The sequence below is a fragment of the Varroa destructor genome, unplaced genomic scaffold (assembly GCF_002443255.2).
Source record: "Varroa destructor unplaced genomic scaffold, Vdes_3.0 BEIS01000001.1, whole genome shotgun sequence".
In the NCBI taxonomy this organism is placed as follows: domain Eukaryota; kingdom Metazoa; phylum Arthropoda; class Arachnida; order Mesostigmata; family Varroidae; genus Varroa; species Varroa destructor.
The window spans coordinates 11,275,628-11,295,465 of record NW_019211454.1 but is presented as its reverse complement, the minus strand read 5'-3'; the positions used below and the strand labels follow the sequence as shown (position 1 = coordinate 11,295,465).

Sequence of the window (19,838 nt, the reverse complement as noted above, 5' to 3'; positions counted from 1 at the left end):
CTTCCTATACAATAGGAACCGAATCACAAGATTGGCGCTTCGACATCAATCAACGACGGGTCTTTCTATATATAAGCGAGTTATCGAAAAAATAAATTTCTAAACACATATATTCAACGATTATTATTCTATACAGCCGATGCGTATATCCTACTCATCTGAGATGAGTTCCATAGCTGTACAGTCACCTGTGTGCGGCTGTACAGTTTATCGAATGATTCAGTTAATAAATGAATTAATTAATAAACATCTATTAGTTATACTGGCACAATAGACAATATTTCTGCTACCAGTAACGCTACGCTATCGTACTGACGGAGTATAGCGTTTTCCACTTGCCCTCGACGAGTTCACTCCCGCAGGAGGAAGCAAGTAGAACATGGATACCAGAAAGCTCTAAAAATATCTGCGTAGTTCGGCGAATGTCTTCTGCCTATGCTGCCGAAGTTGTCACGTGCATGAATTGCACTTGTACGTATCGGTGTACAAGGCACGCTGAACAAGGCACGACAACTCGCCAATCGCCTAACTAACCGAACTCGTTAATTAACACCTAATTAGGCTGTAAGGTACATCTCGCGGTTACATTGTAAAATAGCATCAAAGTAATTTCGATCGAACACAGATTTTTCTTTTCCAACTGTTTTGAATGGTACAAATAATGGAAATATCTATTTTAATTTTCTGTTCTCCAAAGAAACCGAATCTATTTATACATAATGTAGAAACATCACATGTGCTGCATTGCCTATTGTGCCTATCTGTAGACAACACACACGATCGTATTGAAGCTTCCTTCTGCACAGCATTTGAAACGAAAGCTTGATGCAATCAAATGATGAACTTTACCAATTACCAACGTATAAAACTCTATCAAATTGTTTCTATATAAACTTAATAGCTTCCGATGAGTAGTTTTCTCGGCCCCCAGTAGCCCCCAAAGGTATCTTCAAAGATCGAATTTATTTGGACCAACCGTATTTCGATGGGCCAGGTCCTGATTCCCTTTGTACTGATATTTTTCCTACATCATTTCCGCCCGCAGCAGGCATCTAACGCGCGTCCTTTCCTACTAGCTTGTTCCCGTCATGCTTCCCTAGTTACTTCACGTATCCGTCAGCCATCTATTTATACGCCTCAAAGGGATAAGATGTCGCTTTATATTAGGCCTCCGTCTTCTTTATGTAGTGCATTTTTGCACGCTGAACATATCTATCACATATGTATGGCTTCGTTAGCACTGGACGGACACTGTAAAATGATAGAACAATACTATTTGTTGATAAAACGCGGCCTGGACAGAATGTCTGATCGCACACTTTGGAAGTACGGTCGGGACATTAGGTACTGGTGGGTTAAGCCAGCCAAGTTCTCACCCGAAAAACTAGCTGTTTCTACGAAGAGCTTATTGTTATTATAGGAATATCGAGAAATAAAATCGTGCATTGAATAAGCGAATCTCACGATCCTACGTTGGATTGCTCCCTATATGTCCCTCACAGAATTTGGAAATTTGCAAATATTCAAACGTTCGCTACATGCAATAAGTTTTGTTTATTAGGGCAAGCGTAAGAAGCGAAATGTTCCAGCTTTTGTTATCAGCCCTGGGATATAACGGCTGTTAGGGGCATTGTTATGAAACTTGCCCTCCTCATTTAGGCTGGATAGATGGAAGGGTCTTGTATATAGCCGCTCTTAGGCGTGCCGGAGTGTCTGACGCGAACTTTACAATTATAAGGCACAGTGCGTCGCCACCTGCTGCCTCGCTAATTGCCGCCTGCAATAAGCAGATGTCTGTGCTATTTTAGTGTAAGGGAGTAAAATAGACGATAAAGAGTCAAGAGACTAACGACGGATTCATGAACAGGGATGAGTTTCTTAAACGTGTGGCCTTCGATGCCGAAACGCTCATTTTGTAATGTAATGAGTAATCAGCTGCTCCTGTATAATTAACAAGTCAACAACAAGAGAGTCAGATCAGAGACCGCGCTACAGATCTTCTTGTAAGCGAGCTGAAGGTAGTGAATACCGGCTTCATTACGGGCATCGACTGTTTTTGAGAGCTTCTTAACAAAGTTGTGGTCGAAACCCCTAATACAAGCACTCAGGAAGATGAATCCCTCTTTTCCTCCCAAGCGTTTACCTCGTCAAGCGTGAACGGTGACATATAGCAGTCACGCCTGAGTAAGGCAGCGCTCGTGAATTGTGCTTTCAACGTCAGTCGTTGTAAGGCCGAGTCCTCGAACAAGGTGCGTCATGACTACCATCGTTGACTTCTGCTTTTGTAGTTTGACAGAAACGCATTTGCCAAGCTTCCTGGGCGCCATGTCGCTATGCGTTCAATTTTACCTATTCCCGCCCATGGAAGGAAAAGAGCTATTCGACCGAATCTGATTCAGTTTCCCTCTGTGCCCTTTCAGACAAGTATGGAAGCAGTAGCTTAGCTTGGCACTGACCTGATTACCTCGTAAGTTAAAAGAGACAAATGTGTTATAAAGGTTTGGCAATCTAGTCCGCTGTATTCGGTGTCAATCCGGTGTCAGGTCCCAAATCGCCGATTTCAAGGTGGAAAAATAAAGAAAATAACCGTCAAACTCAAGGGCATTAGCGGCGCCAGAGGGGCCGAGATCGTTGTCGCTATAAACAAAAGTCTCAATTTCAAAATATTCATAATGCTTTTTGGTCGAACGAAGGAAGGTTATTGATGTTGGGAAAGTGCCCACACACCCGTTTCGGCCATTTTGACGTTCCAATCCGGATGCAATTTTCTCGACACCCGCATTATTGCGCCGTATGGATATTTAACGATTGTGTTCGGCGGAGAGAGGGCTCTTATGCAGATTATCAAACGTACCGAACATAGATTGCGCGCACCTTCATTATACAGATTTTCAAATTTACTTTATCAGTTTTCTAAATACCCGCTTCTGTCTGCAAATCAGGTTGTAAAAAATGAAGCGTTTGAGATCTGCCATGTTTATATCAAATTGTCTATGGCAGACCTTGGGGTTGAGGTCCAGTCAGACTCAATGCCCACACGTTTTTTATGCTGTTAACTTAGTAATTCTAACAAAGGGACTAGTAGCTATAAGATTGTGAATTTAGCTGCTGTCTATGATTTGATCATAGACGCCAATCGGATAAAAAAATCTCGGCCTAGCTTTCATTGATTAGAATAATCTTGTAATCCCAGAAAGACGTTTCATTGAAGCCTTGTTTGTAATCCTGCCTGTTAATATATTCACTCGAACTGCTAACACTTAATGCCATTGTCACGTCCGATGCAAAGACCGTCGATATTCAGTACAGAGCATATAACGCTCTTAGTAATAAGAATTACAGTGGGTAATAACAACAACTTGTATTTAAGAGAATCTGATATAAAATTGAACAGACATATCTCAGTGACACTCTCTCTCACAGAGAGAGACATATCTCAAGTGACCATACATGCTTTTGAATGTCGAAAATGAAAATTCTTAAAAAGAGTACTACGCTCTAAAAGAAACAATACACTCGCGCAAGATATATTGTAACGGTGAAAGAATAGCATCCGTATCGGTGATTTTTTGCTTAGAAACGAGCGCCTCTCGTTGATGCCGTGAGAAAGATCATGCAAATGCACGCAGACTATTAATACTTACATTGAATTTTTATTCCGATTTTCTATGCACAGGTATCAGTCGCAGAGCACCAATAAATCTAGTTTATAAACTGGGACATTTAGTGGCCATCAGGAAGGTAAACGAGTTTTGTATCGAGGGGCCGGCCTTCTGGCCCCTTAAGCCCTTTCTTTACAGCGTATAGTGTACACCGCGGGCATACTACTGTTAGTACTTTGGTTCAGATTTATAATGAATTATGATATTGCTGAAGTTGGGCCTTGATCAGGTGTGACGCCCAAAATGAAAAAGATACAAAAAAAAATAGCATAGTAGCGTAATATTCTGTGAGAGGACAAAGCTACAAAACTGCCATCGCGATAGCGAGTACACGATATCAAAGTATGGCATGTAACGTTTATATAACCATAGAATATCGAATGGAACCGTATTGAGTCAGTTTAATTAAATCAAATCGATTTCAATTCGCACCTGTGTAGACAATGGTTCAACTTTCAGATTCAATAAACAAGTAGTGCAAAATATACGTTTATCACGCAAAAGTGACACGCTACGAAGAAGTACAAAGATGTACATAACACGCGTTATGTTTATTGAACTTGAAAAAAGTACAGTTTATGTCGATGGGTACAAAGCGATGCCTAAAAAGGCTACACGAAGCGGTTCAGGCTCAAGATTCCATCTCGGATCTTCACTTCTATATAGAGGCTAGTCAAAAACATGTTATACAGCTCTTTTTGTGTATCGGAAGCATCATCAAAAGCGGAAAAGTCTTACGATTTGGTGATCTCTGCTGTTGCTTCATAATTTTTTGTTGCTTTTTATCAAAACTGAATTACTAACGGAGCTACACGTAAAAAGTATTAGTCAAATTCATCCCTCTGACTTCTAAATTGCTACTCGAGATTAAAGGCTTCTCTAGCTCAAGAAAGATACGAACAGCAGTACCGTTTTTACGCTACCAAATATCTCTTTTATTGAATGCCTGCTCTGACCTGAATTTTACAGCTCTGTTGGATTTATTAGATGTTTACCTCTGAAGCGATGATGGCCTTTTCTAACTTGTCCTATCGTCCCGTTCTGTTACGTTTCTAGTTCAAAATCATTATCGTCATGTAGCGAACGGCTTCGATATTTCCTGCTGCTGCTGTAGCTGGGAGGAGCGGAAGACGGCGAGCCGCGGCCTCCAAGCCGAAGTCCAAGGAAGGCCGGTGCTAGTGCTGGTGGTGATATTCCTAGCAGCATAGTGGTAGCAATCGCAGCGCTTGTAAATTGGCGAAACCAGTTGTTGTCGCCCCTCAAGCGCCTCGGGCTGCACAATCGCCATGCGACATGAATGAAAGCGGGAGTATGCTGATGATGGATGTCATCGGTGGGGCCGGAATAGGCGCAAAAGACGACTCCATTATTGACTTCACCGGTAGCCTCGGCGTAAGCGTCAGCGCTGGAGTCGGCGAACGTGTTAGTAGCAGCGGTGGGTCGAGTTTGGCAGCAGAGGCTGTGGCAATGGCTAGCGGAGGCACTCTCGGCGACCTCGCCACTGACGCGGAAACAGCCTTAGACGTGATGGTGACGGGAAGCGCATCGATGGGCAATGGTGTATCGGTGATTTTGGTGTCTTCTGTATCGGCGCGACAAACATCGATATTTGACTCCTCCGCGTTGCTCATTCTATCGTACGGCGCGATTTTTGCGACAGGACTCGTCGGGAATCTGCTCGTTATACTGACGCTCACAAGGAATCAAAGAGGAAAGGTGGGTGCGAAATCAGGGATACATAGGAATTAATCGAAAAGCAAAAGTATTTGAACTAGAAGTTACCTTGATTTTGGAGTATAACTCAGTTGTATCATTACAGACGATCAGGTTCCCACTAGCTAGATAATACTTAAAAATCAAGTAGACGTTCTTTAAATAGATAGATCCACGCGGCTTGTAGCTACCGTTGAACGATAATATTGCAGCGAGCTATATGTTATTTATTAAGAAAAAAGTGTTTTTTAGGAACTCTTTACCTATCTATTTCGAAATCCTTACCATACTGGTCAAAGTAATCTAACTTCCTAAAACTCTGAGTAGAACTACACTGTGTACCGATGCATCACGAACTGTCTTCAATATCAACGCAGGTAAAACAGGAGTTTCCTGTTTTTTTGCACTATTACATTTATGTCAGTTAATTCTTTGATTAAGTACATTGTTTTTTTAAGTAAGTCTGCCCATTGGAAACTATTGGTAACAGCTAACCATAAAAACAACGGCTTTTAGTTTTTTAGGGTCCTTGTCATGCCTGTCCCTCATTCTGTCTAGTTTCCAACCGTGTTTATTGTATTTAAGCAAAATGTGGCTGCCTTAGCAGTGTGCCTACTGATTTAGATTGTTGACTTTACATAAACCATCCTACGTTGATAACCCACCCTGAGCAAATAAGGAGTTGCGTTTAATACCTTACGTAAGTTAATGAAGTTCTGGTTTCCCCTCTTGTGCAGCCCGACCAAGCCTGACGCAAAGCGGCGTTGCGTGGGAGCATGTGAATGATGAAATCATAGAGCAGTGGCATGACGATTAGCTTATTTTGTATAGCAAAATAGCCAACTTAGTAACTACTTTTATACAAAACTCACACTCATTCAATAAGTGGCGTACTGTGCGGTTACTAGGATTCGAATTTTAAGGCCAAAGCAATAGCTGTGTAAAGGCCTAATAATTTGCGGTAGCGGTCCACAGCTATGAGAAGTCTATCATGAAAACAACTGTTTTCAACGTCATTGTTATTTTGAGCTAAACTTTATTGACTTACTACGTACTGACGTGGAGATTGGCAATTATCAAATGTTTATTTTAACTACATTTAATTCCTCTGCTGTCCGAACGGATGGAAAATGAAAACTTTTAATATTTCTTATTTCGCGGCCATTAAGTGTTCTGGTCGAGTTTAGATGGCGCCATTGTTGCTAATGGCTTTTTTTGAAATGTTTGTCCCTATCTGCCATTTTCCGTTTTTGAAGGTGACTCAATACGGACGGGATATCTGCCTGGTAAAGAAACGTATGTTGCCTAGTTTGAAGTGAATAGTTCAAACGTTCCCAAGAAAAAGCTTAGGAAAATAGGTATGTCCGTCGTGTCTGCGGTAATCTTGCGGAACTAGCTCCAAGAAGAGGTCGAAAATAGAAGGTTTGTTCCCCTCGGATACATGTACTTGCTTTGGACATCATCTGATCCGACGTAAACAACATCATCACAGACTGTGTCATAAACAGCAGCTTTTTCTGATTGTATCGCTTTTTTCCGTTTTCAGTGTTTCTGCTTTATAATGCAATTGCTTAAAAAAAAAATAGGCATAAAGACTATCTGAATACTTTGGATTACGTAAAGCTGAAGTGCCGTCGATCGCCCAGTCATCTACTATTTTATTCTTGTAGATAGTCCAAATCAAAAGTTCATATCTGTCTGTTAGGGGATTTCTTTGGTCATAACCATATGCAGTCCTTTATTTGAGCGAGAATTAAAATTGACGGAAAGCTATTCCAACTTTGTTCTTCGATTTTCGTAAGTCAACGTTGTGTACGAGACGTTGCGGTGCGGTTCTGATAGCCCAAACTTTTAGGTCAATTTTTTGCATTCATATTGCTCACGTGCAACAAAAACAATAAATTAAATTTATTTACATAAGTACATGATATATTTTAGATACATCTTTCTTCGAGACCTCGTGTGATTTCGGGCTGGTTCTTCTCTGCTAGCTTAAAACCTGGTCAAATCTTCGGAATGAGTTTCCGATATTACTTCATAGATTGCCAGAGAGTGAAGTTTTTTAGCCTCCTTTCCCATTTCCACGAACCTACTGTCATCAGTTGCTAACGCTGAGATAAGAAACAACACTGACCGGCAGGTCGCTTACTGATCATATGGTTAATGTATCAACGTACCCAAGTATGCATATTAGAGATGTTTTTGAGTTCGATAGATACCTTTTGTAATTACGTATCTGGGCAACTAATTTTTGTTGAACCCACTAGCATAGGCTTCGTACAATCGAAAGGATACTTATAGAGCGAAATTATTGCCATTAAACCATGCGTAACATAAGGATCGTGGCTTCTCAAAAAACGATAAGATGGATTTAGCTTACCTTATTAATGCCTATCGTATTAAACACAGTTACATATACGACAAAACTATTATCTAAACGTTCCACCTACGAGAGAAGTTTTCATCGCTATAAATCAGAGTTGTACCCTAGCACGGTTTTAATCTTGGCGACATTATCTGCTACTACCATAGTGCTTGTATTAGAATGATAACAAATTGTAGACTGAACCCGATTCATGGATACTTCTATCACTAACTTTGATTACTAACTCAATACCGGTAACAAACACAACCCGTCGGCAATCTTACTGTATGTGTACTATACACTAGATACCGACAAAACTTAACAGGTAGATAGCAATTGCATTGAGGTTTCTCTGAATCAATATCATGTCTATTGGTCGTTCGAGATTATCCGCATGTTCGATCGGTATTTCCTAAAAAAAAAAGAACAAAGGCCAAACAGTCTGCCTTCCTTAATAGAGAAGCTAATAACTCGCCCCCTGTCGAAGAAGTTAGCGCTAATCAGTGTCAATATATATATACATAAAAATGATATAACAGATGCCAGCTTTTGTATATTTTGAAATATATTTAGGTTTGAAATGTTCAAAGTTAATAGTTTGTTTTTTGTCTGGTTCATTGGCTCAGCCGTTCTGGCGAAGACAGCTTGAAATATATTTATGAATGTTCCATAAGGTCGTTTTCATAACAGGCGATTGTCTGACCCTAGTTCTATTCAACCCATAGTTCTCACAACCTTGATGGCTGGGTTTTTCGACGAGTGGATTATGAACTAAGCTTTACCTGAAACGAAACAGTGTGTTATTCCCTCAGATATTTGGTGTAGATTCGGAAAATCTCACCCGATTCAATTAGCTTTCGGTGACATAACGAAGCTCATTCGTTGCAGAGCTTAGGCTTGTCACGCCACCGCTGTTCTTCAAAGTTTCTATTTTTTCCAACATAGTGTGTTCTGTCCACAGCTTTTGCGCACGCATTGGCATATAATAGAACCAGCAAGTACGAATACAAAACGTTTTTTTGATAGCATTGCTATATCGGCCGGCACTTGTTAAGGTCTTATTAGTGCCTTTTTGCTTTATCTCATATATTAAAATTCGTAAGGTCTGTTAACAATGGCTTCTCTCAATACGGGGTAGTATTGTTCGCAGAAGTGACGTTCCTTTTGTTATAAATGAACAAGGACGCCAAGGCAGAAGTAGTTGGCAAACTTACCAGTAACCGTATGCACTTCTTTTGGGTTTACCGCTGGCGAAAGAAGTTAAATCAGGGCTGAAGCAGAACTGACAGCTGTATACCTATCTTGCCTTATCAACATTGCTGTTTCTTATATCTGCCTTTATGTTTCGAGTTTTACGTCCGGTATCGTCCTCACACAGACGTCTGGCTCCCACCACGAAACAAAATTTTTCTATTTTCTACCAGAACTCGAACCTAGACCGCAACGTGTCCCCAAGCTTATCAAGCAAATAATCAATCACGGGAGTGTCTGACTATCGCACCCTCATCGAAACCCTCTGTGTAGCCCTGTATTGGGGTGTACCGGATTGTACTTGTAAGAAAATCTTCGTTTTTTTAACTTCAGTACTCAAGTCAACATGTACGCCGATAGACCTTACGTAGAAAAGATGCTAAAGAAGATGCTGCCTAATATTAAAAGCGGGCTTCAAGCGAACGGATAAACGAATCAGCTATTTCAGGGACTCATCTATATATTCTACATAATAAAGGCATGATGAGATGTCTAGGTACGGCAATATCGTTCTTTTTTTCTGTTGAATATGAACACTGTTTGTTTGTCTGTAGCTGACGCTTAAGCACTTTCAATCGACTTTTGTTGTGTAACTCACATTGTTTTAATTGATATTTAGCACGGCCACTCAAGCGGTCGTGCATGCGCGTTTGCATTGAGAGCATGCGGTCTCTCCGTCGAGCTACGATTGGAAATGACTAATGCGGTGGATTAGGCCCGAGCTTCTTCTGTCGTTCTCGATTGGTTTGCTATCCCTAGTCTGGGGACTGCTGGTCGTCCGGTGCAATAAATCGTATTGATATAGAGTAATCAACCAGACCCATTTAAAGGCCTAGACTTGGCCAATGGGGCTTCTTCAGAGTAGATGAGTTATCTGTTAGGGCTATATTACTGCGATCGTCTGCTTCGTTGCTTGACCGTTGATTTCGCTGCCCTCAGATCATTGCTTTCTGCACGCACAAGTGAGATAGACGACTCAGATTGACTGGGTCCACTGTTACTTGTAAAGTCGATAATGCAACCTCCAAAATGTGTATTTGTTCCAAATGAATTTGGCATATTCCAGAGCGATCTATGGGAATGTCGTTAAACATTTGGACGAATGGAACCGAAAGTGAGTCAGTTGTCGGAATCAATTGTTTCATATCTCCTTCTGGCCTGTAGGATGAAATATCGATCTTTTTACAGTGTGTATGAAAGTTTCGCTTTAAAAGTTCTATACTTAAATTAGCTGTTTTGATCAGCGCTGCCGAATCTTAATCGATCTATAATTCAAGTTACGACGAAATGATATTGCTCAATATAAAGCGAAAGCTTTGTTGAATTATACTGTTTAGCTAAAGATAAATTTGTGTCTGACAATAGAACAATGGAAAACTTCATTCGTTCGCTGAGCTCGTGCCCTCATTCACCCCTATCCTAGGACTAATATCCCCAATATTGGTTTTAGTTGTTATCTTGAATGTTAATCGTTTCCATAATGGCACCTCCAGGTACTCAGCTTTTCTCTCCGTTTAACAAAAAGTGATTAAGTCCTTCGTCTGGCATTGTCTGTGAAGTAGATTGGTTTCCCCACCTTCTAATGAGCACAGTTGAGATAGAAGTGGCTTAAGGACGGCTTCAGATAGTCATTCGACTAGTCTCAAGGCTATTTTTGACTAAAATGAATTTAGGGACGGTAAATGAAGATCGTTTGATTTTCAAAATACCTTTTTGGCTAATCATCACTGACGATTCTGTTGTATAGATGACTTCATCATAGTACATGATTCGCGCGATTGGGATTAAATACTAGCTTAAGCGCGGATGACACGAGCTCGAACGCAGTATATTGTTGTTTTAACCGACAAATAAGATTTAGAAGAACAAAAAGTCAGAACGATTGAGGAAGACAGAACGGATAACCACGTTCAATAGCAAAGCTCGTAAAAATATCGTGCACGTTTACGACGTCGGTATCAACACGTAGATTTTTGCTAACAACAGCACGCTAGGCAGGTCCACCATTTAGCACATAGAATTTTGCACCATTTGTGCATAATAGGAATAATAACGCAATATTGTGTGCTTTTAATCTAGTCTTGCATCGACTTGCGTGTAGCCTGTACCGACGGTGCGCGTGTGAGCTGGAAAAGGAATGAAATAAATAAAACTATTCTATCTTCGTTAGAAGTCAAGAAATCTTCATTCTAGCTACAAAAAGTACAACGATATGATACTGTCCCTGTTGGTAAATAAATAAGCACAAATAGCTTCCATATTCTCGATTATTATAGGACAATGCCGCATGAATTCCATAACGTTGTTGTTAGAAGCTGCTCTAGGTATTCGATCTTCAGTCGTTGGGTAATTCATCGATCGCCCGCAGGAGACAAATGGGAATTACATAGTTGAATGATATAATTATACTGCTATGCCGTTGAAGAACTATCGTTGGATATGCCGCTGGAATAAGTTTGTCGCTATATTAATCTTATTACGCTATTCTATATAAAGAGATACTAAAACTATACGCAGTACCGATAGCTGTCGATGCCGTCCGTTTTATCGCCTGTGTTTCTCTGAGAAATTAAAATCAATAGTTATTCGTATCAACACAGAGGAATAGGTTCAACGAACGCAAGTATCATCTGGTTTATACCGATAGAAAAGTGTTCAATAGACGAGTGTTAACCATATCACAATACCGCAAGGGCATTCTCTTTCGAGTTTTGAATGCATTAAGAAACGAAGCTACATCACTTAAACCCAATTCGTTCGAGTGACCCAGCCCCATTTATCACGTCAGGGTATTGTCTGCTTCATAATAAACGTAACTTTCGCAATGGCTATCCAAATAAGTCAAGCTACCCACGCTTACGCCATATACCACAAACAAATATCTTTAAGAAGGTTAGAATATATAAGCATGTTCTTTTCTTTTATTTACGAAATAAAAGCCACGCCAGAATCCTTTCAATTTTATTAAATTTATTTTTTTGACGTTTTATTTTTTCATATGTTTTTGCATAGTTGCAGTTTTGTTGTATATTTTGAATGTTATGAAACCCGCAAGGATATACAGGGACCTTAATGTGTGCGAAACGGGAGTTGGGTCATTTGAATGGCTTATTTATTTATACCAACAAAGTAATAATTCTCTGAAATTAAAGAATTTTTCGAGAATGGGCATTCCTTGTAACCAGGTGCTCTCAAAAGCTAGTGTCTGGACGTGCCCTATGAAAGATCTCAGTCAGGAAAGATTCCATGAGGGATAATATAGTTTTGCTCAAGTATTTTTTTGCCGTTTTTCAACCAATGTCTCCCACCAAAACAAAATAACCTTGCTTTTTACGGAACCTTTGCGGAACGCTTGAAATATTTGTAGACGTTGCGATTCCATCTATGCAAAGGTATCGCAGACCCCAAATTCGATCGACCTCGTCTAATGTCAGTACATGATAACGCTTTACATATGGGTAGAATTTCATCGAACAAATAGTCTTTTCGGTACTTGGAACGCTACGTAAACAAAGATTGAGTTCCTTTAAATTATAGATGTATATTATGGCAGCGACATATAATAATATTTCAAAACGCCGGATATTAAGTAATTTCTTCTCGAAATCTCCTGTGCAGCATCTTCTACAAAAGTAATGGATATTGCCTTTCTCCTCCAACTTTCGCGCTGGATTCGTGCTTTTGAAATGGGTTTGTCAGATAAAAAATAAACACCAGTGTTTTGCCGATGTCAAGGAACTACCGAAGCAATCTGGCGAAAACGCTACAACTAGATAGTATAGACTCATGCAATCCAAGCCGATCTCGAAAAGCCAGATGAAGTACCTTCGATTAATCAAAGATTCAACCAACGGTCGACGTTAGCAAGCCACCTCTGAATAACACCTCTAGCTATGGTCTTCTTCGTACATCCAAAACTGACAGAGTATCGGTAAGACATTGTACTTTTTGCCGCTTGACATACCTATTCTTAAACTAGAATTTCGCGACACGAATAAAACAATGAAGAAACAATAAGAAAAAATCGTCGTTACCGTTCTAACAACCTCTGATAATTATTTTTTGTGTTTAAAAATGCTAGCACGGGTTGACGCTGTACGGGAACACTGTTGTTAACGGTCATCACTTTTGTCTGCACTCAATAGGAACTACTTATTTCTGAACCAGAACAGAATCTCAACTTCACCATATAGACGTTAATACAAATATTTCAGCGAATTCAACAATAGCTTAATTTGTGATGCCGCAAGCTTTCACAAAACGTAGATAAGTTATATCTAGCGTCTCTGAGCAACAGGTAATAGCTTAAAATGACTCGAAACACAACTCTGTGTTCTACTTGTCATTGCTTTTGTTTTCACTTACTTAAAATCAATATCCTGCTAATTTTCTTGTTAACGATCTTCTAAATATACTTATGTAGTATGGATAAGTACGGCCGGTTGCGTTTAGAGTCGGGTAAAATGCTTGTTGTCCGCTGTAGCTGCTTTGACCGATTCTGTTTGAGCTTAAACACGTTTCGTCGAGTGAGCAACTAATCAGAAAGACGCTGCCAGCGTAGCTAAGAATACATGCGGGCTTAAAAACAGTACCTTGTTTAAAAGCGGGGTGAGGCTCACAAGCATGTCGGTACAGGGGTGTTTCGAAGTACCTTACGATTCGCCTGGCGAGTTCCCGTCTGAATCTGACTCTTACGTTTGTTCTTGTTTCCTACCTACAGGTGGCAACCAACGTATTCTTACTGAATTTGGCAGTGAGCGATCTACTCTTGGGCGTGTTTTGCATGCCCGTCACCTTATCCGGCGTCCTACTTAGAAACTTCGTCTTTGGCGAAATCATGTGCAAAGTCATTCCATATCTACAAGGTAAGTAATATTTTCTTCGTAAAAAAAGTGGCTCGTTTGACATGAGACAAAAACAGGTTTCATAACCGACAGCTGAATAGATAACGACGCTCAAGATAATTGTTTATCAAGGAGTGTTTTTTCCTAGCCATAATGTCATGTGGAAGAGAAAAACAGTTGTTCACTACGCGTAGAATAACTAAATCACAACTAAAAATCCTGATACAAACAAGGTTGAAGTAACCCAACTAATGCTCCATAGACTTGCGTATTTCACATGTATTTTATTATCAAACATAGTCTCCTATATCCATTGCTAACCCCCAACTACCAAGAACGGATGTTTATAATCAGCAATGGTACTTGTCAGATGGACAGCCAGATGGAATGCCCAATTTTATGCCTGCATCTTATCTCAACTTCGTTCGTGTGGGACATTTCTGAGTCGCCGGTGTTTTTGATTTTCGCACGCTTCAAAAAGGGAAAGCCCAACCAATAGGAGAGCCAAATTCGAGGCGTTACGCTGCCCATCGAACGACCTGTTTTGTGCTACATGGAAGGGGTCTGTTAGAAATGCGTTTGCGGATGCACTGCCCGCGTGATGATTACTTTCTTTCCCGTTCTATCTTTCGATTCGGCCTTCGCTTGTTCTGTGCCTATTTAGCAATTCTGCCTTTGTCCTTACATAGTGCCGTTGCCTTGTGCCGGCAGTCGCCATTAATGATGTCATTCTGCATCGACGGCCAACTTCAATTTCTAACGCCCCATCTGCCTCTACGCTCATCACTCGACCGTTGTAAGCCGGCCTACAGTCCTACGATAGCACGACGCTATTGATCCTGATGGTGATACCGATAGACAAAGCAAATTCAGCGAAATGGAACATATGGCAATAGAAAACGTTTTTCCTGCAATTGTTAATGCCATCATTTGCTCGTCGTTGCTAATGTCATTTAAACCTAGGGCGGCTAACAAAGTGAGATGGAGGAGCGCAAACTGCGGTATGTATATATAGCTACGAACGCGCATATATATATATATATATATATATATATATATGGGTATCTGCATTTTAGATAATGGCTGTGGTACGTTTGTCTCAATCATTTCATTGACGCTTTATGGCTGGCACAATTTTGTTAAACATTGAATAAATATATCTCTCGATTAAGTTTATAAACCCTGTCATTCTTTACAAGGTCGTCGTTTTTCCTTGGCTGTGCAATCTATACTCTCGATATGTGTTTATGAGCGGACAAGCAGATTTTTTCTACCAATTTATTTTCTTGAGGGGGCGGAATATTCACGTCTTCACGTCGAGTAACTGTTCCATCAGCGGCTCACTCAGTGTTCCTATAAACTTCATTGTTTCGCGCTTCAGGGGTGACAGTTGCGGTAAATGCTTGGACACTAGTAATGATCTCAATCGAACGTTATTATGCGGTGTGCGAGCCATTGAAGTCGCGGGGCTGGTACGCTTCGTCACATGCATGGCATTGCGTCTTCGTAATCTGGGTTTTTGCCCTCACCGCCATGTTGCCAGTTTTCCTGCTCAACCGATTACAGCCTACTGGAAAAGGTACCCATACTATACTTGTAACGCTTTTGTTTCTAATATGGGAACACCCGTTCTAGCATAGCACACGAACTTTCTTGCCTATTAAGTGAAAAGTTTTAGCTGAAAAGAACATCTACCATGGGTATTATCTCTAATTAAAATTGCCATAGGGTATAATATATAGTAAGCTCACCGACCGGGCCTGCGATCGATAAGTTGGCAGCGTTTAACGGCGATTAAATTTGGCAAACTTGCTGCACCAGAGGTAATCCTTTTTCATAGATCCATTGTTTTATTTTACAAATTGTCTTTCAATATATTTATACCGTTAGTTAGTACTGCTTACATAAATAAACAACAATAGCAATGATGACTATTGTTATCATTAATGTAATAGGTACAAAAGGGTGTCGCTAGTTTTACGTGTAAATTTTGTTAGAAGCATTGAAAGCGAACTATATCGCAGCTCAGCAAATGCTTGTTTCTCATTTGCTTTAGATGGCGAGAAATACAACCTACGTAACTAACAAAAAAAAGACTCAAAAAACAACAACGCATAATGACGCGAAGCAATGTCACTTCGTGAAACGTAATTCTTCGACGTGTGAAAATCTTACCAACTAACTTACCTAACTTCGTTGTAACAACGGTCTGTATGTGGCCAGTAAGTTTTACCTGACAGCCATCACGTGCACCGTTGTAAAAACTGTGCAATCAATAGCGCCGTTGGGCGCTGCGTCGAAAAAGCGTTAAAAAATTATGTTAGGTTTACGCAGTAGATCTTAGCAAGCGTCTTCATTGACCAACATCGAAAAATAGAATGTTGTATATAGCTAGCTATAGGCTCTTTGGCCGACGAATATATGTGACTTTAAGCCAGCGACGCACCTGATTCGGAAATAATCTACATTAATAAAATAAGCGAACGGGAAACTAACGCTAGTTAAACGTGATTCGTGTAATAAAATGCCACATATATCAGTTGTATAAAGCAGTATGTGGTGCACTTTCTCGACGCGTGCAGACAGACCACCCCCACGCTCGTCATCGATCTCCTTATACCGATCGATCTACTGTTAATAATAATAATATTCCCAATTGAACTTATTAGCAAAATAACTTTTTAAGGTTCATATGCTCATTCAAGCAGCGTTCAGCTGCTTGTACTATAAGCGTCGACGATGCGGGTCCTGCGAGACGTGATACAAGCACGCAAAGCGCACCTCTTGACTCGTTGAAAAAGAGTAAATAGGTAAAATTATAGATGGCGCTATATGTTTCATTAAGGCTGGATACAATCAGACAAGAACATTCTTCGGGAATTATCCAGTGAACTCCCACGGTCTTCTATGTTCGGGATACGAACCGCTCAACGGGCCATATTAAGGATGATGGCAGCGTCTTTGTTACGACATAGAACGTGGCGTGTTTCGAAACGAAATTTATGAACGACTATGTGTAAAAAGCATCATATGAGCGCACAAATGCACATAATTCGCGTTCTACTTTGAACTGGGGCGTCAGTTTTGCCACTCTACATGCATTTGGAAACCGGAATATTGATTACTCTACGACACATGCGTGAAACGGAGGTTCGATGCTTCATTGTCAGATGTTAGTTCTATGGAACAGAAGACATAATTGACGTTTTGTTAATATGACCTTGACGCCTTCTTTTCGCCTTTTTTACAGGCCGTCAGAAATGCCGTGAGGCATGGCCTGAACCAACTGTCGAAACTGCCTTCACGGTGATGCTTGATCTTCTACTTCTCGTTATCCCTCTTGCAGTAATGGCTTTCGCTTACATAAATATCACCGTTACTCTCCGAAAGGGAATCCGTGACAACGAGAGATCTAGTAATGGTTAGTATTTGATCCCGGTTCTAGGCTTTGCGACTCCGGTCAGAGCTGTGCAGAGGAGCTCGACGTCGTGTCCGCGCGAGCACTACGCCAGCGTGTATGCGGAATTACTAGGGTCAGTCTAGATAGCTGTTAAATATTCACAGTTCACGATTAGAGACGCATTTGTTACGACTGCTAGTTATCGGTAAACGTTTGCTGAAAGACGTTAATGCATTACTTGACGTTGCCATTTCTGTCTTAACCAATACAATCTAATAGGGTTCGCTGGTTTTGTTCCGGCATCGACAAAACAGGGCGCACTTTATTCTCTAGCACCAAGTGTTCTTAACTTCGACCGCCGGGGATCTAAGTGGCGTAAATGACATGGAACGGTCTTACATAGTTTTCATTTACTACGCATTTATTCCGCATAAAGACACGCGTAAGTGATCGGCTCAAATATCGAGGAAGGGCTTTATTGAGAAAAAAATTACAGCGCCATTGTACGCGTACTTGTCCGTGACCTCTGTTACGCATGCTCCAGAACATAGGAACGTATCAATTTGTTGAAATTCGCTAACTTTGAAAATCATGAGATGAGCCTAATTTTGTTCACTCTGTTGCATTTAGTACAATTCACTTTTTTCTTTCTTTATATAGAATGTTATTTAACACAGATTCCATCGGATATCAGTCTGCGCCAAACTTCTTGGTCGTAAACATTTAAATACTAGGTGAGAGCCGGAAACATTGTCAATCAGATGCCGGTTCATCTCAGATCGTAGCTGTTTTGCTGCAAATCAAACGCGCGTCTATCCGCTTCCGTTTATCTAAGGTCGATATTTATTAACTGGTAGATAGACTTTCATGGAAACGACAAGACCATGTAAAAGTCCGTTCTTCTGAACTCCAGTTATCATCCCGGCTAGGCACTAAATAATGTTTTCTGCCGTACGGCCAAAACCCTGACGAACTCCCCATTTGACTCGAAAGGTTATTTACGGCAAGGTTTACGCACTGGCACGTGGAAAAGAACCTCCTCTGACTTAGCTCCGGTACTTTGTTAAACTGAACGGTGAGGTAGTATCTTTTTGCAAATGGATTGCTTTCTGCGTGGCTGTGAGCGATGAATTTGTTTGGCTGTCACAATAAAGATTTCGGCGACGACGACGACCCTGTTCCAGATTATATATATATGTATGTATGTATGCATGCATGCATGGCTAATACCAACCTTACGCTCAGTATATTAAGCTGTTATTTTTTGTGTGTTTTTTTTTCCAATAGAAATGATTAGGTACACGTAATCAATATTATTTTTCTCATCTTTCTAGTCGTAGCGTATAGCGACATAAGCAAATAAGCGCAGTCGAGCGATGCAGACTTTCAAAGATGCCTTCTTAATCGAGCAAGAGATCTGTTTAGACCACCAGATGTGTCCGCATATTTGAGAAAGCTGTACACATCTTCCCCCATTGATTTCAGCAGCGATTAGTTTTCACGGGACGCTATCTGTCGCAGATATACGTACGAAGGTCTTGCAGTATGGAAAAGAAAGACAGTTAGTAACCGTTATCTCTAAGTGCCGTCTCTTCTGATTGCTGATCAAGTGACATTTTGCGCTGTTTCATTTTGAAATTTAAAAAAATTCCTACAACGGCTGGGTGAAAGGTCTGTGGTGTCCAGGGGGGTGGGCGGTAAGCATCGCATGTCTACGATTTTGATTGCTCTGTGGGTCAATGAGAGAGGTTTTCGTCCGGCCAAAAAATAGACGGTGTTTCTTGTGGTGGAAATGACAATTGTGATCGTTTAACGACTAAATCAGAATCGTAACTTAAAGCTTCACTGCGTGTCGAACATGATCTTTCATCTACCAGAACAAGAGACAAAATGATCTTATGATATATATGCTGCCGTATAGAATTGTTCCTCATCTTCTGAAACGTTCTAGTGTATCGGAATGCCTGGTCCTGCCTTGTCGTACTTGACTTCGATTTAGGCAGCTGCTTACCGATTTGGTTATGTGGTGAGAGTTTACCGTCTGATATGATATAATGCGCAGTGGAAATTTAGAATGAAAACTCGAAACGCTTATACACTACACTACTTGGTATATTCTCCCCAAATGAGTATATAAATAATCTCCTTAATTTTAACTTGCAAAAAATAAAAAAACTGTTGTTACTCCCTTGCGAATAATATCACCATCATTAATAACAGCAACAGCAGCAGCAGCATAATTACATTTGACAGTCGAGAGCAGATGGACCTGAAGCACCTTTTGCCCAAAGTCAAAGCGTCTTAACGCTGAAGTGAGCCGTGATCATCACCCTCAACGCTAGGCCGCAAGGGGCTGGAACAAAGATATCGTTCGGACTTTTCCTAGAAGCTTCTAGTCAACTGCATTTTTGCATTACCGGCGATCAGGTCGGCCGTACGTTACGGCGTTGTATTTATTTTTCCTTTTCGAACAACAGCTTATTCGTAACAACAGCGTATACGATGTCTTCTGAGTAAACTCTGTTTATTCAGGATTATCTGACGGGATGCGTATGCTGTTAATTAATGCGCTGGCTCTTTTGTTAAAAATACCGAATATTGTC

At 40.6% G+C, this 19,838-nt stretch overlaps 1 protein-coding gene across 5 annotated transcripts in view; it reads left to right on the top strand.

The window, feature by feature from the left end:
• LOC111254531 (cholecystokinin receptor-like) overlaps positions 1-19,838 on the top strand; it is a 68,820-nt gene that overhangs the window by 8,673 nt on the left and 40,309 nt on the right. For 3 of the 5 annotated variants that reach the window (XM_086985189.1, XM_022815471.2, XM_086985190.1), the window contains exons 2-5: positions 4,719-5,378; positions 13,712-13,856; positions 15,217-15,414; positions 17,086-17,256. In XM_086985189.1, the coding sequence (XP_086841315.1) occupies positions 4,956-5,378; positions 13,712-13,856; positions 15,217-15,414; positions 17,086-17,256 (937 nt within the window). In that variant the 5' untranslated portion in view covers positions 4,719-4,955. The remainder of the gene's footprint in view (positions 1-4,718; positions 5,379-13,711; positions 13,857-15,216; positions 15,415-17,085; positions 17,257-19,838) is intronic. The other 2 variants (XM_086985188.1, XM_086985194.1) reach the window with 2 other exon arrangements.